The sequence below is a fragment of the Mastigoproctus giganteus genome, chromosome 1 (genome assembly GCF_048544385.1).
Source record: "Mastigoproctus giganteus isolate SK-2022 chromosome 1, ASM4854438v1, whole genome shotgun sequence".
NCBI lineage: Eukaryota > Metazoa > Arthropoda > Arachnida > Uropygi > Thelyphonidae > Mastigoproctus > Mastigoproctus giganteus.
This window is the reverse complement of record NC_143575.1, coordinates 43,484,235-43,509,970: the sequence shown is the minus strand read 5'-3', so window position 1 is coordinate 43,509,970 and position 25,736 is coordinate 43,484,235. Positions and strand designations below refer to the sequence as shown.

Below are 25,736 nucleotides of genomic sequence, written 5' to 3'. Positions count from 1 at the left end.
GGTGAAATGGCATTCATATGCAGGCCCGAGTTGGCTAAACGAATCGGAATTGCGTTTTTTATAAATCATTTTATCTGCAGTAGCATTAATTACTGCACTTGTATTACTGATTGCAATGCCCTCTATGGATATCAATGTAGGGAACTGTAAATTTTCCGAACAAATTAGTTCTAGCAAACGCGTCGGCGTATGCTAGAACTAATTTGTTCGGAATATTTAGAACTAGTGTTCTCGATATTCGTATGTTTACTTCTCATAATTCTACCTGGATTCTGACGATAAAGGGAATTAACTTGGAGGCATATGAGTGGACAGACTCGTTTCCTTGCAGAAGTCAGTTGAAAAAGCTTACATGCTTTTTTTCATGAAATTTTTATTGTGGCATCTCCCAAAAACCGATATGGCCACTGGATTGCAGACAGGTTGCAGTTCTAATGGAGAGCCATCCAGCTCCAGTTCTTGCTTGGAATATCGGACGGTGACTTTCATAACTCGAGACTCATCGTATCTAGAGGCTCGAGTACATTTGTCAGATTGGCAGACGAACTTTCCTCTCCCTACCAGATATAGACATACCTGACTGTTTATCATATGTCACTGTGCTTGAAAATATATTGCACAATTCAGATCCTTCAGAATCACTTCTTTTGGAAATACTTGCAGACGTAGTACATCCTCAATTTCAGCGCCACACAAACATGTATGAGCTGCGAGAAGAGTGAGACAATTATTCATTTAGCCATTGCCTTGTCAAGAGTGGATTTGTCAGAAGTTCTTTTGGTGTGTAAGAGTCGGGCACTGTTTAAGTGTAAAGATTATTTTTCGCTGCAATTTTTAGAAAGTTGGTTGACAGATGAAATTTACGTCAATTAGAAAGAGTGGATAATCCCGAGCTATTTTAGTTATGGGATACCTAATTCTGCCAACATGGACATTTATCCAGAAAATATGCAATCGCACTATAGTGTGAGACTGCCCCATCCTGTCAATCTAGGACCTGGAGGGTGGATTGTGGGCCTTGCAGAAGCCATTTTGCCATCGAAATTTGACAATATCGACGAAGCTTTAACTAGATTATTGTTGAGAAATTTTTTGATGCCCAGTATGAAGTTTTTGACTGTGACATGAAAATGAAATACTTGCGACACGAAGCATTAGTATAGCAGCTTTCGGATGCAATTCCAGACTCACTGAGGTCTCACATTATTTTTGGTGCAGAGCCGAGGGGTGCAAACAAGCATTTTGTTATTTATGTAAAAGGTGAATATACAATTTATATTCCACCAGATCTGCATTCTCTTTTGGAACACCCGCAGATGGTTTGTTCGTATTGATGAGGAAGATTACCTCCTTGACAGAAAGCTACACAATAAAGATAAAAAGAGAAAGATTTCTGACAACGGATGGCAAACTGCTGGGACATATCTGTTATTACATCTGATGAAGCCTGCAAAAACTGCATTTGGTAAGAAGTTTTATATTCATAAACAGTTGAAAGAAGCGTACTACGAAAAGAAAGTCAGCATTCATTCCACACAGATATTATCGAACTGAGAAAGAACTGCTTGCAGCTCTCGAAAAAGCCACCAATGTTTATTTGCACAGGGTGCAGACGGAAAAGTTAAGATCAGTTTATCTGACGATGTGTCTGTAGTTTGCCAAAGCACATCCTGGTCTCGGACAGCTACTAGGGTTTGAAGAAGACAGAATCGGGCCCAAGCTTAAAGGAACAGTGAAAAGGAAATATCCAATCGATATTAGAAAATGTGTGTGTATGGTTTGTACATATATTTGAACATCATTTCTCCTCACGTTGTCGGTGACATTTATTCGCCTTTGCTTCGAGTTGTTCCTGCCACTTATGATAATTTTGATACTATCACTAAGATATACACTTCGATCGATTATTATCCTCTTGCAGTAAAAGATTTTCAAAATATTGAAGTCGATATAAGGACCGACAGCGGGAGAAGTTGGCATTTCGTTCCAGGAAAACAGTGTTGAAGCTTCACTTCAGGCAAAAAGATGTCACCGTCTCCTTACCATGAATACTATAGTCAGCAACCTGCGTTTGGAATTCCAACTGTATTTTGGGGTCCTGCCTTTTAGAGTGGATATAGACTGGGTGGTCTGTTTAGATCGATATTTAAATTTGACACCTTTTGTAAAACCGGTTGCAAAGACAATCGGTTTTAAGAGCCGGAGCAGGGGTGCTTGGAGATGTTATTAGTGGACAAGGCATTCGTGAATCCGTTAAGGTGTGATTTAAAGAAGCTGGAAGTAATTTGATGCAAAAAACTGAAAATTTCATCGATCGAGAGGTTGGGAGCAGTATAAACATCGGTCTCGACAGAGAAGAAAAGTCATTCATACCAAGAGGTGCAGAACATGAGATATATTCGACAATGACTGGGTGTCTTTCTTCTAACTGGATTTATTTTGTATTCCGCCAATCAACTTGTCTCACGAAAAGACCGCATATGCCAGCTATCAAACTCTGTCGAGTCTGGACAGGACTTCTTGATTTTTATGTCGCTGTGAGTCAGCATTACTTGTATCTCTAAAGAACTTTGATTTATTTTAAAGTGAAAATTTTAAATGAAGATGGAACTGACATCAAAAGCGAGGCCAAGGTTGTCCCTGTAAACCTTTGATTGCATTCACTTTTCAATCAGGTTGATTTGTATTTACAATATACCCTAGTAAGTCAAATATCTAACTTGTATCCCTACCACAGTTATTTGGAGACTCTATTGAATTATGGAAACAACACAAAAAAAATTAGCTACTGAGATGTATTACCATTAGTGATTATTTCGCTGTAACGCTTGAAAACATGGCCGCAAAAACGGTGCTTCTGCAGTCAGAGAAAGCTGGCTCCAAAGCAATCAAATTATTGGGCAGACTGCATCTCCATCTCTTTCATCAAGATAAGTATTTGCTGAATCAAGTTAATATGAAATTGAGATTAATTCGTGCTAAAAGCGAATTTTCTTTAATTTTGGCAGACCCTTCTCACAAGTTAAATAATTTTTGAAGATGGCATTCTCTTTGTAAGAAAGATCAAGGTATCCCCCCCCCCATTCAGTTAGCATATGTGTGAACGGAATGGGGGATACCTTGACGTCTCATTGTCATTGTGGTTTTAAGTCAATAAAGAGGCGTCCCCTCGGTGTTCTCACTGCATCCATATACGATTCGACCAAAATGCTTGGTTTCTGTGGATACACCTGCCTTGCTAAGAACGAAATTTGGGATATGTCGCATGGATTTTTCAACAAGCAGTGGCAATTTAGACTTATAGTTCTGGCTTCTTTACCTTTAGGAAATAAATTTTGTGATAGTAATAACAGATAAATTACGATGATGAGCCCCAGGTGTAAACAAATCCAAAATTTGACACGACATGGTAGCTTCGTTGAAACGATCGTCGATCACAAGGAAATTTCTAGTATTGGGATGAAAATCTATATCCTCTAATCCTTTGTGAAATTCGACATGCGGAATTTCTATCTGCAAATCCTTGTACATCTGTTGAGGTTCACCAAACAGATATACTATTTTTTCAATGTTTGGGGTGTAGAGTCGGTCTCTGTTATGCAGAATTCATAATACAGTACTAGCTTAGGTTTGCAACTCAGTTGGACCAGTAATAATTGATGTGATAATTTTCCTAATTTTCCTTCCATCCAAACGGATGTCAGGTAGCTGTTCGAATCGACTCTTTGCTTGTTATAGGAATAACAGAAAATTTTTCCTTCCGTTCAAACGGATATGTCAAGTAGCTGTTCGAATCGACTCCTCGCTTGTTATATGAATAACAAAATTTTTTCGCTGTCTCTATTTAAAACATTGGAACTGTATTTGTTCCTCGTAATCTGACCTTTCAATTGACCGTCATGTGTTCTTTGAGAACCTTTTTCATTGCATCAAAATTTAGATGTTCATGGGCACGTCCAGCTAGTGATATACTTTTGCATTTAATGATAGTGGAACCATCAGATACCTTGAGACAATAATTGTTGGGAATAGTGGCTACAAAATGTGTTATTTTCCCAGAGGGTAATTCTCTGACGAGTTGACCAAGATTGCCCATTTCGGGGAGTACGTGTCGTCTTTGGTGACAGTAAATAGAATGGATTCAGTATCAAAATATAATACTCATTTTCCCAGTTTTCTTAATTCCTCTGAAGCGCCGGTCAGCCGTAGACAGTTACAAAGACAGCATTTACTGTATTTCGGTTTTTATTAGTCTGAATGGCTTGTTCTCTCGGTTTTGAGCAGTGCTTCTTAATAGATGAAGTGGATATTGGAGATTTACATATTTGCTTTTGGTGCACCCGAGGTCCTGACAAAATTTGCCCCATAACTGATTCGGCAGAAGCTTTGCAATTGCCCTTAGTCCTGGGATTTTCATGGATGTCCTATATTTTTAATTATATTCCCTCGTGATGATAAAACTTGTTGAGATATGTTTGCTTTTGTGAATCTGTTTTTACATCGTCAGGAAAGCCAGAATTCGCATGTTTAAGAGTTAGAAACTTATCTATGTAATCTCCGAAACGCTCTCTTGCCTTAAACCAGGATGGGTAGTGTCAGACTTCAAATATTTTGACAAGAGGATATTTTTGTCGAACTGCCTCATAAAGCTCACACAAAATCCAGGTTCTGTCTATCCTTCTGTTGCTTTCGACTTCGTGAATGCAAGTGTCTTGCCTTCCCGTTTCCATGCACCTATGACATAAGGAAACATGAGTCTGCCATCAAATTTTACAAGCAGGACAGGATGAAACAAATCCTGTATAATAATGCAGGCCTTGATTATGCCAAAATAGTGGTCTGGCTAATAACTAAAGTTATTTATGATTACAGTAGGATGGCACTGTGGATATATTCCTTTCTTTTGAAAAACGGATAAAGTGAGCAAAAATCGACATATTCCATGCTTGTTTCATCATTTGCCTCATAGTACAAATGAGTACAAACTACTCGGCCCCCCCCCCCGTAAAGGCTAGTTATAGGGAAATTATATCTTTTTCGTCCTTCTAAAGCTTTTGAAATGACTGTTCTTCTCTGGCTAGAGCATGCAATTCACACACCCAAAACTGGAGCAACTTGAAATCTGGTAATAGCTGCTGAATATGGTTTCGCCGATCAAGTGTCTTTTCACACACACCTGCCCATTTGTTAAATGCCTGTATAATGGGTAGAGGACACTAGGTGGAAAGAATGTTGGATGCGAATGATTCATACATCCATAAACTTCATTGAGAAGTTTTTGTTTGTGTTGAATGGCGTCGACTTTGTAAGACCCAATCCTAAATTCTCCACCGAGCCTATTACAAGTCTGCAGATGGGAGTTGCAGAGTAATTACTTCACGCTGCATATATTGCAATAATTCTGTTTTCAACTATGCTCTTGAATAATGTTAAGATTCTACTTACTGTCAGGTCATTGCCAGCAATAAGGGACAAGTTGATTGAATTATTTAGCTCCTGACTGGTGATTGAAAATCTGATACGATTAAAGGGTGGCAGTTCAATCCTCAGCTGTTTCAGTAGGCTTTGAAATAAAGTCAGTTTAGCATTTGCCTGTAAAGAATCATTGATTTGAAAGTTTTAACCTTGACTATGTAACTTATATTTGCAAGAATATTTTCTCCTGTTAGATAGATAGAACGGTATATAACTCAGAGATTTCAGCAAACAAGACACTAGAACAAAAAAGAAAACTAACTTTTTTAACATGCAAAAACTATGTCACTTATTGGGAAAAGCACTGCACAAGTCTTTACTCTGATTGAAAAAATATTGAAACCGACCCCAATATACACGGTGATTCAGGAGGAATAGAAAATATTTTATGAGGTTATAGAATCAATAATTCTGAGTAAAAAAGTTCATATAGTGTCCAATTCTCAATGGATATATAGATACAGCTGTTTGAAACTGACGCATACAAAGCCATTATGAGAGGTATTAAAGAATGATAAATGATTTGTTATTTCTATTTATTAACTTTTTGAATGATACAAAACAAATAACTGACAAATTTTTTTACAGTTCACAATAAATGTTCGAAAGTCCCACCGCCAACCTCAATGCACTTTCCAACTGTTGTGGTAATATATATACCATGTTGTTCTTCTAAGGTCGTCTTGGCGTTACTTTATGAGGGCAGCAATAGCCAAAATGCGAGTGAGCAATTCATCTCTTGTATTCACCTTTTCTTTGTATACTGCGCTTTTCATCCATCCCCACAAACAAAAATCGAATGGAGTGAGGTCTGGAGATCTTGGTGGCCAATGAACAGGACCACCACAGCTGATCCATTCATCGTTCAGGGAAAGTTCAATTTAGATTTTGTATCACCAGACGGGTATAAAGTGCAGGAGCTCCATCATGCCAAAAGTACATACCAATGCTTGTAGCCAAGGGAACATCCTCCAATAATAGTAGAAGTTCGTTTTGCCGAAATTCTAACTAAATCACCCTGTAAGACGATTTTGTAACACAACAGGCCCACTCAACTGATCGTCGATGATACCGCACCACACGTTTACAGAGAAGCAATGTTGAAAAAGGCGCCTCCGTAGCCAGGTGGGCAGGAGCAGCACTGCGTAGCACACGCTTCTTGATTAGACCGGGGTTCGAGCCCGTGACTACCAAATACAGAGGATGCGGAAAGGTCAGGGAATGACCACCGCATATCCCCGAAGCAATATGGCCTTAGTTGCTAATGCTCCTAAAAACCAAATAACAACAATGTTGAAAATTGGTTTCTACAGTGGCCTGTGGATTTTTGATGAGAGTTACGAGTGTTGTTGATACCGTCACGGGTGAACGTAGCTTCATCGCTAAACAGTATTAATGTAATTAATCAGCAATTAACATTTACCCACCGACAAAATTCCAATCGCTCGGCATTCTGTCCTGGTTGAAGATATTGCACCCGCTGTATGTGAAATGGATACAAGCCATGCTCACATAATGTTTGCCGTACTCTTGTCTTTGGAGCACTCATACACGTCGAAATTCTTTGTGTGCTAATAATAAGACTACGTTCTACCGACTGAAGAATGTGCTCTATTTCCTGCATATTTTGTTCATTTGCACGTTCAGAAGAAATATGAGTGCTGAGAACTGTACCAGTCTCACGCAGTTTGATGTAAACACTTTTGAATCCAGTATTGTGGTTAGGAAACCATTGACGGTATTCTCTACAAGCAGCAGTAGCACGTCTACCACAAAAACCGTAGATAAACACCATATCGGCTTTCTTAACAACAGTTCTAACACTAAACAACTCTTGATCACATCTGATTCATGGAGCTGTGCGCGCTGGTTTCAAACAGCTGCATCTCCATATCCATTGAGAATTGGACACATTTATATGAACTCTTTTACTCAGAATAATAGATACTAAAACCTCCCAATATATTTACTATTCCTCCTGAATCATCCTGTATACAGTCCTGATTTTTTTTAAATCTGGACTACCCGCATTCCCCTCCTCTAATTTCGGGCGTGACCAGTAGATGGCAGCATCAAGTAACACAGAGAAAATGCAGATGCTATGGTCAGATAATTATCACCAGTTTCATTGGTTCTCACATCAAAAACAAACCAAGTGCTCCCATCATTTCAGTTCATCAATGAAAACGGCTTATGTGTTTTTAAAATCTCCTCTTTCTAAGTCTGTGACAGATACAAACGTCGACCCTTTTGGGGCTCCTCATATCGCACGACCAATAACAGCAGCTTCTCCATCATCACTTTATTGCAGAAAGACTCATTAGTCATTTGTTTCCCATTGCATGGCCACCACGTTCGCCTGACCTTACACCATGTGATTTTTGGTTGTGGGGGTAACCTCAAGGCCAGTGTCTATCGAGGAAGTGTCCCTAACCTGGCTGTCTTAAAGGACAATGTAACGCAGCATGTACAGAACATTACTCCAGAGATATTGCACTATGTAGTCGAACACACTGTCCATCAAATGCAATTTCTCGTTCAGAACAATGGTAATCACATCGAAAACCAACTCCACCATCAGCGACATCATCAGGAGTAAACTGTGAGTGAGTTTGGAGCTGTGAAATCATTCCTCTGGCAGTTTAGTTCAGTTTCTTTCTGTTTTTTTTCAGAGTACAAATAAAAATTTGTAACTTCATTAAGGTTTGTCTTAGTTATTTTTTTGTTGGTGCTTTGTCATGTCTTTCCTCTTGTATAGCGTCATATTATTCCCTATCAGCAAATTTTTTACAAATTTTTTTTTATGAGATCCTTCTCCCCATGCCTTGAATAGTTTACTTACTAATTTTGGTGGCATTCTGCTTATTACTTAGAGCTACAGAGAGCTCTGAATAGGGATACTTTAATTATGACCATCCTGTACTTCAGAAAAGAAATTCATTGTATATTAGTACTGCCAGTAATAACTTTCCAGTGTAATGTTGGGTAATGCCGCCAGTGTAACTTTCCAGTTACACTGGCGGCATTACTCAGTTACCCTAGCAGCATTTATAAATCGTAACTACCCAATCTATAGGATCAGAAATTTGGGCATTAGCAGTTTTAACATAAAATAATAATAATAATATCCAGAATAGATGACGAGTGGAAGGTCATAACAGAATTCGAAGGAATGGAGCCCACAAAGACTCACGTGATACCGAAGCAGAGGCCCAACAGACCATTGCCTCGACAACAATGGTGCAACAGTGGAGGCCATCTACACAGCCGTTTATTGTGCTGCCATAGCAGCTAGTAGGATTAATGTAAGAGAAACGAGAGATGAGTAGCAGAAGAACCGGAAACAGAAGGAACTGCCGGCATGGGAAAGAAGACTTCAGCAGAAGATAGAAGAATTAAGAGTCAAGCTGGGCCAATTGACCCAGTACCAACTGGGTAATAGGAGTAAGGAATTGATTGGAAAAGTGAAGAGCATCCTCAAGAGAGACAGCGTCCACAGCAAACATGAGATTGAAAATCATAGAATAGGAGAGTACTAGGACACACACTAAAGCAAAACCTCCTCGTACTCAGCAAGAGACTATTCCGACACAAAGAGAACTCCCAGAGGAAAATAAACCCAGTCTTCGATGAGGACCAAAGAGCCTTCTACAGGAGTCTCGGAGAAGATGGGGAAGAAGGGAATAGACCACCAAAGCAGAAGACAATTGAGGAGCTCTGGGGCAACGTATGGAGCAGGGAAGAAAGGCATAATAGCCGAGCCCACTGGATAGAACTGGAAAGAAAGAAAACCAAGGATGTACAAGAGATGAGAGAGTGGGAGATTCGGGAAAAAGAAGTAAAATAGACGATCAAGAACTCTCACAACTGACGAACTCCAGGAACAGATAACGTTCACAACTACTAGTATAAGAAGCTCTTTTTCACACACAAGTACCTTGGCAGAACAGTTCACTCGAATGATAAGGCACCCGGAGACAATCCCGAAGTTTTTCACTCAAGGAATCACACATCTGAAGCTTAAAGACGAAGAAACAAGAAACCTAGCGAAATATGGACTAATGACCTGCCTCCCAACAGTGTACAAGATTCTGACCAGCTGCATAACCAGGAAGGTATCAGACCACTAGGAGAGCCAGAACATAATGGTCGAACAGCAGAAAGGATGCAAGGAGCAATTAACCATAGATGCCGCGGTAATAGAGCAAGCCTACATCGATTACCACAAGGCTTTCGACTCCGCGCCTCATAGCTGACTAATAGAGGCGCTGAACATCTACAAAGTCAATTGATACATATACAGAACAAAGAAACGATGGCAAAATGGAGTACTACCATTAAGGTCGAGAACATCACAACCAAGCCAATCCCCATCAGGAGAGGAATCTTTCAGGGAGATGCCCTCAGCCCAATGTGGTTCTGTCTACCCACTGCTGCAACAGGAGCAGCAGTGGGTAGCACACGATTCTTGATTAGACCGGGGTTCGAGCCTGTAACCACCAAATACGGAGGATGCGGAAAGGTCAGGGAATGACCACCGCATATACCAGGAGCAATATGGCCTTAGTTGCTAATGCTCCTAAAAACCAAATAACAAACAAACAAACCTGCTATCCACCATGCTCAACAGCAGCAGCAAGTACGAATATAACCTGAAAGAAGGAAGGAAGAACCTGTACACCCTCAATCACCTGATGTACATGGATGATATCAAGCTCTACGTGGGAACCGAGAAGCAACTCCAGCAACTAGTCCGGATCACTGAAGAATTCAGCAATGATATTAGGATGATGGGATTTCGTCTAGACAAATGCAAGACCCACGGATTGCACCAGGGAAAATTAGTCAACCGAAACTACCAGCTGCAGACTGTAAAGAAATAGAAGCTATGGCAGAGGGAGAGGCCTACAAATACTTTGGGATGATGCAGGCTCAGCAGTTACAGCAAAAGGAAATTAACGCCTGCCTGACCGAAAAATACCATTCAGAATTCAGAAGCCTGCTGAAAGCAAAGCTGAACGGAGGGAACACAGTTGAAGCCATAAACACCTATGCAGTCCCAGTTCATACTCCTTCGGGGTTATAGATTGGACTAACACTGAGCTGGAGAATATCATGAGAAAGACAAGGACAATGATGACCAAGAGCCGCCAACACCACCCGAAGTAAGCCGTAGAGAGACTGACAATTGCTCGAAAAGGAGGAAGGGGCCTCATAGACCTCATCGAGCAGCAGAAACAGCGATTGCTAACCTGAAGGATTATTTCCAGAAACACACAGCAGCGCTCCACCAGGCCATAAGGAAGATAAACAAGCTGTATACTTCACTCAACCTAAGCGAGGAGTTCCTTCCCAACCAGGAGGCACAAACGAAGCTAGAAAAAAGCTCGATGGCAGAGAAGAAACTCCATGGCAGACACTACAATGATCTCCATCAAGATCATATAGATAAAATTGCTTCCAATGCATGGCTCACGAGCGGGACGCTCTTTCCCAAGACTGGAGGATTCATGCTTGCCATCCAAGACCAGGTAATCAACACCAGAAACTATAGAAAATACATCGCCAAGGAGCTCGGAGTGTCCGATGATACCTGTCGACGATGCCAACACATCACTGCGCGGTGCAAGGTGATCACCCAGACTGAGTACACTCATAGACACGACCAGGATAATACATCAGAAGCTAGCAAGGAAATACCAGTTGATCGAAGAAAGTGTACCGTACTACCAGTACAAACCCCAGGCAGTACTAGAGATCCCAACCCACAAGCTGTACTGGGACCGCGCCATAATAACGGATAAGACAATCCCGTACAACAGACCGGGCATAACCCTTGTGGACAAGAAGGAAAAGGCTACCTATCTGATTGACATAGCGGTACCCAACACGGGCCACCTGCAGAAAACCCATGGGGAAAAATCAGGAAGTCTAATCACACGAATCTAAGACGGAGATCAAAGAGATGTGGCATATGCAGCAAGTTACGACCATCCCGATCACATGTCAACCACAGGTATGGTGATGGTACCAAAGACCATACATCACAGCCTAGCAGCAATAGGTCTCCCAGCGAACACCTACAAGGAACTCCAGAAAGTTGCAATCCTGAACACCTGTAGGATAGTCAGAGAATTACTCGACGAACAGTAACACCACACACACACACAACAACAACCACCGTGTGTACTTGGTAACAGTATAGAATACCCCAATCTGGGAGAAATAATATAAGAGCAACAACAATAATAATACATGTAATAATAATGTACAGTCGAACTCGGTGGACTGATGTAAACTTCCTTATATCTATAATAATACCTAAATACTTAGTTTTAGAAACCAGAGGGGCTTGCTTCTCTTCTATTATTACTATTGGCGGTTTGTCGTAATTTAATTTACTTAAAATTATTTACGTAATTTAATTTTGTTGTAATTTAATTAAAGATCATCATAACAGTTTTTGTAGGGGACATTCTCAATTTATTAGTATCTGCCCAGATTTTCAAACTATCAATAATAACAGAAGCTCTCTCGTTCAGTGCCATTATTATTATTATTATTATTATTATTATTATTATTACTAGTCATATGGTGCAAGGAAGCCTGAGGCTTATGCTGCATCAGCCAAAAAAAATTCTGAATTACCCTGGGGGAGAAGAGAGAGAGAGAGAGAGAGAGAGAGAGAGAGAGAGAGAGAGAGAGAGAGAGAGAGAGAGAGAGAGAGAAGTAGAAGGGAATCACCAAGAAAGAGAAGAATGATTATATCCAGCTCAGGACCCTGGGTGTGCCAAGCCCATACTCACCAGATGTGAACCCATGGGGTCAATATGTATGTATTCGTGCTGGAGGAGAGAGAGAGTACGCAATACCAGTAGATGTGCTGCGCTCAACAGTAGCACATTCACTGGTATTGCTCTAGTGTTGCACTGGCATTGCACTCAGTTGACTACTATTGTAATACACACAAACCTACGTCACACACATCTGGCCCATTTGTAGTGATACTGTTCTTCACAGCGATACGAGGCGGAGTTGAACAGACGTTCTAGGTGCCGCCCATTACATATACTATTGTGCTCGATGGATCCCATTAGGGGCCCAACGGCTAAAAGGCCAGATGTACAACGGTACAAAACATTACACACACTTTTAAACCTCTGGCCTTTACAGTGTTCTGTATGACACCACAATGTATACTACGCGGAGATGGGGAAACCCCTGGTGCCGTTAGATCCTAAACATACTATACACTACTATTGTGCTGTGCCCAATAGTAGTGAACTGAGAATTCTGAATGAATACATAAACTTATAACGGAAACGATTTCTACCTAAAACTTCAGGTAAAAATCATTTAACCGCCGCTTTGCATCCCACTGTAAGATCTTTCTGTAAGATCAGCTTCAACACCGGAATCCAAGGTCATCAGCTAAAAATGTGGCGAATTCCTACCCAAACATGTTCCCCCAGAGAAGCATAGCCGTGGATGTTAAAAATCTCATCTACAAAGTGACTGTTCTATGAGACTGCAGCCCTAGCAATTTGTGTTTCTACTAGAGATGTAACTAAGACCGCTTATGGATAGAAGAAAAGTGAAGTACATACCCAGCTGTCATCCTTATTTTCTTAGACTTGGCTCTTGGTGAATTTGGTGCAAAGCGCTTTTTCCAGCACTAAAAATGCGAAATGCTTTTATGAAAGTTGTATTTGGTAGATGTTACTTTCAACCAAAAGAGTAACTTTAGGTATTTGTTTGACTGAATCGTGTATTAAACAGCAAGCAAGAAATTATTTACACTACCCATCCCTCATCTTCAAAAATAAAAATATTTATTTTTGGGGATGGGTGGTGTAGAACTAACTTTTTTTTTTTTTTTTTTTTTGTGGGAGACTACACATGCCAGTATGGTAATTGGGACCTTTGCGTTCATGAAAGTATTCTTTGAACTTCCACACAAATAAAATTTGACCTCTTGAAACAAACCACGTATAAAAGGAAAATAAGCATTTGAATCGTGGCGCGTGATGCAAGAAAGCAAGCGTATGAGCTTATGTAGTATCAGCGAAAAAAAAAAAAAAAAAAATCACACAACCATTCCCTCTAAACGCTTGTCCAGTTCCTCCTTAAATTTATTTAACCTATCAACTTCCACAACAACAGATGGAAGTTTGTTCCAGCAATTAACAACCCGCTGGCTAAAGGCAAATTTCCGCACATCTATACTACAGCTATCTTTCCTCAATTTGAATTTATGCCCCCTTAGGTTCGTAATCTGAACAAGTGGAAGGATCCCATCAGTATTCAGCGTGCTCAACCCACTCAAGGCCTTATACACCTAATCAGATCACCTCGCAGGTGCCTAGTCTCCAGCTGCTGCAATTGTCAGAACTTAAGCCTCTCTTGGTAAGAGGATCTCTTCATTCCCCTCACTAATCTTGTTGCCCTTCTCTGTACACGCTCAAGCAAATCTACCTCCTTCCTAAAATGGAGCCTCCAGACCTGTACGCATTACTCAAGGCGTGGCCTGACCATTGCCTTATACAAAGGGATAATCACCTCTTTTTCCCTGCTAGCAAAATTCCTGTATATCATTGACACAACCCCATGACCTACTCTTGCTGCCTGTCTGCATTGTTCAGAAAACTTCATATCTGACTACATAATTACTCCCAGGTATTTTTCATTTTCTACCACCCTGAGTGTCAGTTGATACGTTCCTCTGGGGTTACTTCTGCTCATATGCAGTACTTTGCATTTGTTAATGTTAAACTTCAGTTGACGCTTCTCAGCCCATCTTCCCAAATTTTCTAGATCCTGTTGCAGTAGCACACTGCCATTACTGTCACTAACAACCCTGCCAGCCTTTGTATCATCTGCAAACTTCGACACTAAGCCTGATACACCATCAATATCATTGATAAATATACAAAACAACAGTGGATCCAACACCGAAAATAAGATGGTAGCATCATCTTAATTTCATCGTTATTCGTCTGTGGAACTTCTATAAAATACCCCCACCCCAAAATAAAACAATAAAAAATAATAAATAAATAAAAGTGGAATTGAGCTCCATTTTAGGTACGCAATATGGAATTGTAACACTCCCGAAATGGATGTACCAGCGTCTCGATTTTAAGAACACAGTGTGGCATATGGCGCCATCTACCCCGTATAATGGAAACTATCGTATATTAAACTTCATATGTTCGAGACCGGCATACCCAGCGCTCGTCTTTACATAATTATTGAAACTTAGTGGAAAGCTAATTTACATATTGAACAATATTTAAATATTTAAAAAAGAAAAGTATGTTAAACTAAAATAATACTCTTTTAACATTCGAGTAAATGATAACATTCGAATAAATGATAACATTCGAGTAAATGATAACATTTCTGAAGGTTGCTTAATAGCGTTTTGAGGAACGTTTGCTTTATATCATTGATGCACATCAATAAGAATGCACTTTATTTTTATTTTATTTTAGTTTTGAAAATTGTATGCATCTGTTTTAATTTTTTCAGATTGAAAGCTGGAAATTTTTTTGTGGCCATCACCAGTACATGGATTGCTTTTCCTCTATGCGCATGTGCATTTTGTAAATTCGACAAGATATAATTCAAAATTGAAATTCTCCATTTTTGAAGCCGCCTTTATTTTTGATCTTTTGAAAGATAATATTTCAAATGTAAATTGAAATTTCAAATGCAAATTGAAAAAAACTGAATACATCAGAGGACACATGCAATTGGATGCCAGCCTGATAGTAACAAAAAACCCCGGGGGCTCACATCTGGTGAGTATGGGCTTGGCAAACCCAGGGTCCTGAGCTGGATATCATCATTCTTCTCTTTCTTGGTGATTCCTTTCTACTTCTGTCTCTCTCTCTCTCTCAGGGTAACTCGGGATTTTTTTTTTTTTTTTTTTTGGCTGATGCAGCATAAGCCTCAGGCTTCCTTGTACCATGTGGCTAATAATAATAATAATAAGAAGAAGAAGAAGAATGCCAGCTGCATGTAATGTGAAGTGTATTCATCAGCACAGAGCATTACTGATTGGAGGAAAGAGCATCAATAAAGCCAGCTTACTGTCAATAACTGTATGTGACAGATGCCACACAACACGCACATATAATTAGTTTTAATCTAATTCCTGAATTTTTCCTGATTGTGCGATGATTAACAAAGATTTTTGGAACTTTACAGACAGAGTAAATGAAGAGCATGAGTTAGTTGCTGAAATATTGTCTGGGGCTTCACTGATCTCATGTGACAGGCTCTGGACTAATGTGGATCAGCTTTTGACCGGAAGAAACTAGAAAGAAATTTAAATGTACTTTTCACGAAAGGTATACATTTATAAGAAGTAAGATTTTGCTCATATCCAGCCAGTTCCTAAAAAGGGTGAAAAATCCTTCCCATCCAATTATCGCCCCATTGTAATTACTTCTACTCTTTCTAAAGTAATGGAGAAATCAATTAACCGCAAACTCTTAAACTACCTAGAAACCTTCTGTCTGATCAACGATCGCCAGTATGGATTCCGTCAGTGTCGATCCACTGGTGATATTCTGGCTCATGTTACCCATTTATGGACAAATTCAATGGAAAAGTTCGATGAAACACAAGCAGTTGCTCTTGACATCTCAAAGGCTTTCGATCGTGTTTGGCATAAAGGTTTTCTAAACAAGCTTCCATCTTATGGTTTGCCAACTGTTTTTTGTAATTGGTTATCCAGTTTTCTCTCTGATCGCTCATTGATGGTAGATGGCTCTCTGTCTTCTAACTTCTCCACTAATGCTGGTGTCCCCCAAGGTTCGGTTCTTTCCCCCTCTCTTTTCATCTTGTATATTAATGACCTTCTTCCATAGTTTTGCCGATGATAGCACATTGCATTCCACTTTCCATTTTGAGAAACATTGCCCTGCTCAATCAGCTTCAACTTCTCGAATATGCACTACCAATTCCTTAAATGCTGATCTCCAGTGGGACAAAGACAACTTAGATCACTAACTGATCTTCATAGTTGATTTCAATCCTTCTAAAACTCAGTCTTATCTTATATCTCGCAAAAATCTTGTATATCTTATATCTTGTCTTATATCTCCTATGCTTATCTTTGGTGACACTCCGATTTCTAGGCAAAATGATATATCTCTTTTGGGGACTACCCTGACTTCTACTCTCTCTTGGCACAAGCACATTACAAATAAAGGAAAATTGATTAAAATTGGGTGCCAAAAATTAAAAAAATTGAAGGCAAGGTAGACTGATTACTTTTTTTACGATGTATGTTGGTTATTTTTTTCTTTTCTGTGACTGTTGCTATTCTCAAAGAATACAGTCTTAATCACAGAATCCATGAATAATGTATGCTGGTGCATCTTGTTCAGATAGAGGTGTTGAGCTATCTATAAAGCTCAAGATACAGCATGTGGTGCAGCTTATCAAGTTTGTTGCCTCATAGTTTGAACAAGACTCCCTGTTCAAACTATGAGGCAACTTACTTGATTGCTAAACATTCAAGTCATTTCCAGAAGAAGAGTTTGTTAAGACTTATATTGCAAAGGTCGTGAAGGTCCTCCGTCCTGAAAGAAAAGTTATCAATTCCAAATTGTGTAGAAGTATGCATCAACCATCACAAGTTGTATTGAAAATCTTGCATGCAATATGTGGTTAGAGCCCTAAAACTTCTATTCTATTTGATTATTTGCAGTGAAGACATTATAGACACTGTGCAACTGCTGATTTTTATCCAGGGCATGGATGAAAACTTTGTTTGTAACTGAGGCACTAACTGATCTTCATAGCATAAATCATACAGTCTCAGTTAAAAATTTAAATGCTTGTAAGGGTATCTATTAAAACTTTTTCGTGGAAAAATGGTGCAGTATTAAATCTTATGATTGATTTGTAGGATCCAGTGTGGCTAGTTGAGTTGGCATTTCTAGCTGACATGAGAGGTCATCTGAATATCTTTTAACAAGCTTCTTTCAAGTCTGTGATTGCTTGCTCATGGACTTGCATTCAGATGCAAAGGTTTTCAAATGAAGTTGTTACTTTAGAAACAGCACCTGAAGAAAGGCAATGTTACCCACTTTCCATGTTTGAGAGAAATGCCCAAGGAGTACTCAGAAAAAACATCAACATTGAGAAATTTCCTGAAATTATTTATGATCTTGCTGAATTCCAGTGATGATTTCATGATTTTTTGAACTTAAAGAAAAAATTCAGTTATTGAACTCGCTGCAGTGTGAATGCAAGCAAAACACCTGGAAAAATGCAAATGAAAGTTCTTAAGTTAAAGTGTGATCATTAGCTGAAGTACAAATTTACTGAACTATTTCTGTGTGACTTCTATAAATGCCTGGTAAGGAATGCTTTCTACGTCTTCTTCGCCATGTGCAAAATATGATTATTATTTTTTAATCATCATGTGTTTGTGAGTAGGCTATTTCCATGATGAAATTGAACAAAGACTGGTTGAGAAGCATGACTGATGCTCATCTAATTAGATAGGCTAAGTGTGTCATTTTCAAGGCTGGAACCAGACCTATCCACAGTGTTGCAATCAAAGTATGATGTCTACATTTCTTATTGACTCCAAAAAATCAAGGCTCTTTGATAGTTTTGTGTTGATATCACTGTTTTTCCTTTAATTAATGAATCTGGATGAAGGTTCAGATTAATGTCCCTCTCCTCCCCCAAGTTAATGTTCTTGTTTATGCAACCCACAACCCAGGGGCTCACATCTGGTGAGTATGGGCATGGCACACCCAGGGTCCTGAGCTGGGTATCATCATTCTTCTCTTTCTTGGTGATTCCCTTCTACTTCTGACACACACTCTCTCTCTCTCTCTCTCTCTCTCTCTCTCTCTCTCTCTCTCTCTCTCAGAGTAAACTAGGGAATTTTTTTTGTTTGCTGGTGCAGCATAAGCCTCAGGCTTCCTTGCACAATATAGCTAATAATAATAATATATGAAAGAGAAATAAATTAGTAGGATGAAAATATCCACAACTCAAAGTTACATATGGAACGAAAGCAATAATGACAATAAAAATAAGATTTTTAAATTTAATTTTAAAAAAAATCCAAGAAAAATTGAATGCTTAGAAATGCTACGCTGCTAAGTCATCAATACAAAATTATATCCGGCAGATGCATAAAAATATAAGATGTCTATAAATAATTCACATGATTATAGGGCGCGGTTAAAATTTTATTATAATAGGTGTCTTAAAATGCTTTGCTGCAGTCATCATAGCAATTCAATGAGTTTTTTCTCATGCGGTTAGCAGCCTTGATCCCTTCAAGCAGTGCGGCAGTACAGCATTAAAATGGCGACAGTGCAGGAGAAAGCAATGTGCGTATTGTGGCTGTGGGAAGCTCCACAATACACATTTGGTAAAAAGACGTTTTCAGTGGGAATTCCAAAAAGGTCCACCTACGTAACAATCAATGAGGCGATGGTTGAAACAGTTTCAAGAAACCGGCAGTGTGCTGCACTGCACCAGAAAGAAGCAGGTAGGCCCACTGTATTCTGAAAATGTTTACCCGAAGTACTGCAAAATCTGTCTGGCGGGTAAGCCTGCAGCTGCCAATAATCAGTTCGTGAACACAAACGTGATAGTCCCAAGGTAAACGTGTAGATTATCAGCAAGATGGGGCACCACCACACTTGAGCTTGTATGTGGGCGATTTCCCCAATAAAAAATTTCCCAACCGATTGATCGGCCAGGATGGTCCAATTCCATGGCCTGCTTATTTTTCGGATATCACACCTATGGATTTATTTGTATGGAGCTACGTAAAAGACAAGGTGTAAGTAAAAAAAGTTAACGTCGTCAGAGTTAGGAAATGACTTCCATTTCTCAAGGGATGCTTCAAAACAATTAGAATTTAATCGGTATCGTCTTTACATTCTACATGCTACCAAAGGTGCCCATATGGGGGCTTACTGAAGTGTGGTTGTGTGATAAGAAACGCTTTGAATTGCTTTTTTAAGTGAAGAAAACCGTTTTACAATACCTATTACAATAGAATTTGAATCGAGCTTCATAATCAGGTGAATAGTTTAGAGACGCCCTGCAATTCAGTTAGCTTTTTTGTTTAGTGTTCATTATTAGCCGTTAGTTCATTCAATCATTGATGACACAGCCAATAAAGGGTTCTACAAGTATTTTTCAATCTTTTTTTTTTTAATTTAGACAAATTTAACATATTTTCATGTTTTTTTTTTTTTTTTTTCCTCTCGGAAACTAGGGTTTTTCAGCAAAGACGAACATCGACTAGGAGTACATGTGGTTACTGACGCATTTCCTACATTTTACAAATAATAATTGGGGGGGGGGGGTGAAAGAGAGAGAGAGAGAGAGAGAGAGAGAGAGAGAGACAAAAGCAATTATTTGGTGGAGCAAACAAAAATTAACTAAAGTTACTTTTTGAGACGTCAATGTATTGACGCCTCATGATCTTAGTTGCTTTCGCAGAAATTCAACCAACGAATGCGATAACAACAACAGAATTGGAGCAATAAATGGCATTATTTATTACACTCTAATTTTTAAGATTATCGTTTCCCATTCGTTAATTCTGCATATGATGTAAATAAGGAAGCAAACTCAAATTTCTGAATTTATATCGATTGTTATGCGCAGGATTCTGAACCCTGGGCGGGTGGGTGTCTCTGTTAACCGACTTCTGGTTCGCCCTGTACCAGATTATTTATTTTTATAACGATGGTTTAAAGTACTCTAGGATGATCCTAGGTTTCTTTTAAGTGAACTACTACTGCATCTTTTTCTTGACTTTTAAAACTGTTTCATCTTTAAAACTGACTTTTAAAATGTCATTGTGATTCTGAAACAAATTCAGGAGTTTTGTGTACTTTTCTTTAAAAATGTTTATACTCCGGCACGACAACCAAGTCAGTAGAGTTTACAATAAATCGTCAATACAAATATTTATCGTATTTAGTAGTCACGGGCTTGAACCCCGGTCCACTCAAGGAACGCGTGCTATGCACTCTCGCTCCTGACCACTCGGCTACGTTACTTCTGGTATACACTTTTACATTCTTTTTTGTGAGAGATAACATGACATTAATTTTGCTGCCAATTTAGTAGTACTTGAAAAAGACAAATTACAATTACGTTACTTATAGATGGATTCCAGAGGTTTTGAAATTGTCAAATATAGATATATTTTCTACCTTTTTTCAAATGACGATCTGGAGAGAGCTTAGAATGAACAATCACCACAGAGCTCTATTTCGTGAGGCAAACAACAACTAAAATCGCCTGTGATATTTTATGTCTAAAACAGTGTTTCCCAACCGGTAGTTAGTTAACTCAAAGATGTTCGCCAGGAAGTTTTGAGAAGACTGCAACGTTATCATTATCCTAAATCTAAAGTTTTTTTGCTTATGTTAGTTTCTTTCTAACTTAATAAAATATATACGAAAGGAAGTAGGAACTTTATGGGTTTAATGAGAAAGGCTGTACGTTTCTTAACCTTATAATGACCAGGCAAGTCAGCCCAGTCATTGTGTAGGGAACCCCCTAGAATTGGGGTTCGGGTATCCCCTATGGAGAAACCGGGCTGTCCTAGCGAGGTTGTTTACCCCAGGACCCATGCTGGCATATGGCAACCCAGGCTTTTGCTGCACCAGCAAAAAAAAAAAAAAATAAAAATAAATAAATAAATAATAAAAAAATAAAATAAGTAAACTTTCTGCGTGTTTCCCTTATAGGCTCACGTTGCCACCTTTCCAGCTGACCTTTAAATTTGCCCAAGCTGTCATACTTAAATAAGTTGCTCATGGAAGCAACTTATTCCAGTAATTAACAACTTGCTTCTTGAAAGAAGCTTCTCACAGTATAGTTAAGTAGGGATCTCTTCCCACGCAATTTTAATTCTTCTCTTCCTTATAGACCTCAATCAGGTGCCTTCTACGGTGACTAGTTACCAAACTCTAGAAATCACATATTCGAAGTCTCATGTGAACGTCCTTTTGCCGATCTCACCAGACGCATTTTGCCCGTCTTTGGACCCTTCCAAGAAATTCAGGGCGCCTCTGTAGCCAGGTGGGAAGGAGCAGCAGTGCGTAGCACACGCTTCTTGATTAGACCGGGGTTCGAGCTCGTGACCACCAAATACGGAGGATGCGGAAAGGTCAAGGAATGACCACCGCATATCCCGGAGCAATATGGCCTTAGTTGCTCCTAAAAACCAAATAATAATAACAACAACAACCAAGAAATTCATGTCTTTGTTTAGGTACAGTTTCCATACTTGGATACGGTATTCCAAGTGTGGTCTCTCCACTCGCTATACAGTGGGATTATGGCCTCCTTATCTTTACAAGCAAATATTCGATAACTCATTGATAGGACACCATGGGCCTTCTTTACCACCCGCCTGCTCTGCTGCATGGATAATTTCCTGTTCTCCGGTATTGTAATCTCCAAATCCTTTTTATTCATCTATTTTTTTTTTTTTTTTTTTAAATTCAACCCCACCAAGGTATAAGTTATTTTGTGGAATTGCTGTTCCTCAAGTGTTAAATCCTGAGTTTTGTTCCATTAAAGGCAGAATGAAGATAGAGCAGATGACCTTCACTAATAAAAAAAGACGAAATGATGTTAAAGTATCTATCACTGGTGAAGTGATATAATTGTCAAAATCCACAAAAATCTAGGATTAATATGGGATGAGAATCTCTCGTTCAAGCGAATCTTCCGCCACAAAGGGACGAGGCTTTCCCATACTCATTATCTTGGTTTTCTACTTCCTCGCTTCTTTTCGTAAAATGTTTTGATCAGAAGTCTCGTACATACCTGTATGAGAAAGCATGTCCAACTTGCACCTGGGTTAAGTCAAAATAACCCAAACAAAACGTGCTGTACTAAAACTTTGACCCTCTCCAGACTTAAAGCACCGTGTTCTTCAAATAAGTTCAAAAACTTATTAATTGTAGTTAAATCGTTTTGTTCTTGGTATTTTTTTGTTTCAAGAATTAATTGCAAACTGATAGCATTATCAGAATTCAGTTTTCGTTGCAAATTTATTGTTACAGAAACTTTGTGTTTAATAAATTTAATGTGTTCAGAAAGTTATTTCACTTTAAAACTTTATTAGCTATTAAAATTATTACAAAAAGAAAGAGAGTAAAACCATTGATCTGTACAGAAGTGTTTACTGTTAAAGCTTTATCAAACATATCCTTTACTAATATAATTTAAAATTATGTACGATATTTTTTGTTGTCACAACATAAATATTATAGATACTTTTAATTTAATTCTATTTTTTACATTAATGAGTAAATTCATTGTATCGAGACTTAACAAAGTGAACAGAAATATTGCAAAATTCTTGAGTAGCAAAAGGTCACATTGTATAGTTAAGCAAATATGTATTAGAATATAGAATAAATGAATTTTTGTAGAATTAATGTGTGCTGTTGTTGTTTTTTCCGCAGGAAGCAGCGAGGACGTGACTCGACACAAAGTCGACTATCTAAGCAATCATCACATCACGAAACGATCTATGCAATATGGAGTATACATCAGCCACGGATGTCGTCGTTTGAATATTATGGGAGAACTTGTGCAAAATGCCAGCCCCTTCCTGTTTCCCTTCACCATCGAGTACAGCCTCATATCTGCGGCTATTCTGTACGTGATGTGGAAAAACACGGGAAAATATCGATTTAAAGCGAACCCGCTGGACAGCGCAAGCGTACAGACGGATAGCATTGCGAACCGACACCGTCATTATTACCAGGTCGACTGTGCCAAGGCAAACAAGGGACTATTTACAGGAATCCTTGTACTCGTGTTATCCATCATATGCTTAATCATCTTTTTTGTTCTCATCAACAAACCTCAGTACAAATATTTGGCCGTCCTGGAGGCTCACATTGCTGAGTTAGCAGTTTACCTCCTCACTACGGTAGCAGTAGTTGTAGCGTTGTACCAAGTGAGGGAGATGAAGTACACTACCCACCAGAACATGGAACTGGATAATATCCTTCTGATCGTGGCCCAAAGTGGCCTTTATTTGTTCACTATGTTCAGCGTGATTGGTGGCCATTTTACTATCGACCAGAATACAGTCTTGGTACTTCTAACTGCTGTTGCCTGCCTGATCCAGGGCACACTGCAGACGATTTTTATTCTAGATGCATCCCGTCGCTATGCGCACACCAGTCAGTTAGCTTATAGGAAACCGGGCCGCGAGATGGTAACATTCCTATTGGTTTGTAATTTTGCCATGTGGGCCATCAACACGCTGGAAACAAGGCGAGCAGATTCCAATCCAGTACAAATGCATTTTTATGGTTTCTGGGCGTGGACAATAATCACACACGTAACCACACCGCTCACTATTTTCTTCAGGTTTCATTCCACAGTTTGTCTCTGCGATATCTGGAAGAAGACCTACAAACTGAAATCAGACGATGTTTAGCGGCGATGGGATAGCACCCGTAAAATTCTAGAAGCGAAAAAGCAGAGGTTTGTTAGATCTCGTGGACGTTATTATCTGGTACCACTAGGCATAGAGATCTATGTAATAATCTCTCTGTTTCAGAGGGAGGATAAAGTGAAAGTTCGATAAAACGTCACGTGATCCGTCAGTTAGGTGGAGTATAAACAGTGTTCATGGGTCCAGCGTTCTTTCCAGTATGTACGTGTGTGTGTGTGTTTGAAGGTTTGGTGGGTGATGATGTAAGAACCGTCTAACTCTTGTCAACTCAGGTTACGTCACAGCACATATCTAAACTCCTTACATATCTGTCTTCGATACGTCATTATGATCGGAAACTTCTCTTCTGTCCACGTTTATACATCTAAATCACGCACGAGACGGAAATTTTTCTCTACCAAAATTTTATATGACATCTTTTATGAAGAAAGACTATCTATTACTTTCACGTGTATGTATTTTAGGCAACTAACAATGAATGTTTCGATACAGTTTTTCCTACTTTTATATTCTTTTTCCACGACTAAATAAAGTGAAAGTGTTTAGTAATATTCCACTGTTTTTTGAATTCATTATAAACAGCGCGCTTCCAACAGTTCAATATAAAGAGCTCGTCCCGTTTGACTTACTTAATTTCAAATATACTACAGAAATTATGTGAATTCAGTAGACACTCTCACCCTCCGCTCCCCCATACTGGGTAACCATAATGAATGAACTCTGGTTACTGACTCAACTTCACGGTCAGTCAACTGATTTGACCGGACTCATTGCTCAATTGGATCACCTTTGAGCCAGAGTGGTCCATATCGTAGCACGCAGACGCCACGACTCCTTCGGCAGTCAGGTGGCACTCGCGAACTGGCAACCAGCGTCAGAAAGTAATCATTCTGAAATAAAATTGATTTTTTAAGCATTTAAATTTCCCCTCTTTCCATAACCTGTGCTACAAAAATAATGTTCTATTACTGAAAATAATGAAACTCAAAAACGCTGCCTATAAATTTGCATAAGTAAATCTATTAAATAATCAACTGAAGTTCATCTAATGAATTTAATTTCTCCAATGTTTAACAAACCCTTCAGCTTAAAGCCATAAAAGGTTAATGATATTTGTATATTAGTGAACACACAATAAAGATTTTGCTGAAAAATTACACGTATTTTTCTATATAACTAATTATAGATGATTACGTAGAAGAAAAAAATAATGTAAGCAGTGGGGATATGCATATACACTGAATGGCCACCTTATTAGGTATGCCTGCTTACTAGTGAATAAATACAATTGTCCTCAGAACGGTTGTAGGAGCATCACCGACTGAGGCCATATTGTTCAATGTATACTGTTTGTAACTGACGTGTGTTCTGAGTCGATTTTCTGTTTGCTGGACTTCGAACCCGATTTTCCCGGAGAAACACCACACTACCTTCGCCTGAGACCGACACTCAGCCACGTTGTGAAAAAAGCCCATAAAAATTCCTCACGTCATCGAGAGGAGTCGAACTCAGGTCTTTTCCACCCAATGTGAGGAGCATGGCGATCCTACCAACTGTACTACCCACGAGGGCCCCTCAGAACAGCTGGGAATCATCGTGGCATGGACACAAAGAGGTGCCGAAAATGTTGGCCATGTTGACTTAATTGCTTCCCGCAGTTGTTGCGTATCTCTACGCCGACGAGCTCGTCCCACTTCATCTCACTGGCACCTATCGGATTGAGATCTGTTGACTGGAGATGCCACCTCAGCAGGCTGAATTCACT

General features: G+C 39.2%; 1 protein-coding gene across 3 annotated transcripts in view; it reads left to right on the top strand.

Annotated features, from left to right (window-relative positions):
* LOC150090752 (proton channel OtopLc-like) overlaps positions 1-24,486 on the top strand; it is a 181,137-nt gene extending 156,651 nt beyond the window's left edge. For all 3 annotated transcript variants that reach the window (XM_090372422.1, XM_090372427.1, XM_090372430.1), the window contains one exon: positions 22,965-24,486. In XM_090372422.1, the coding sequence (XP_090228548.1) occupies positions 22,965-23,953 (989 nt within the window). In that variant the 3' untranslated portion in view covers positions 23,954-24,486. The remainder of the gene's footprint in view (positions 1-22,964) is intronic.
* Positions 24,487-25,736: the final 1,250 nt, after the last annotated feature.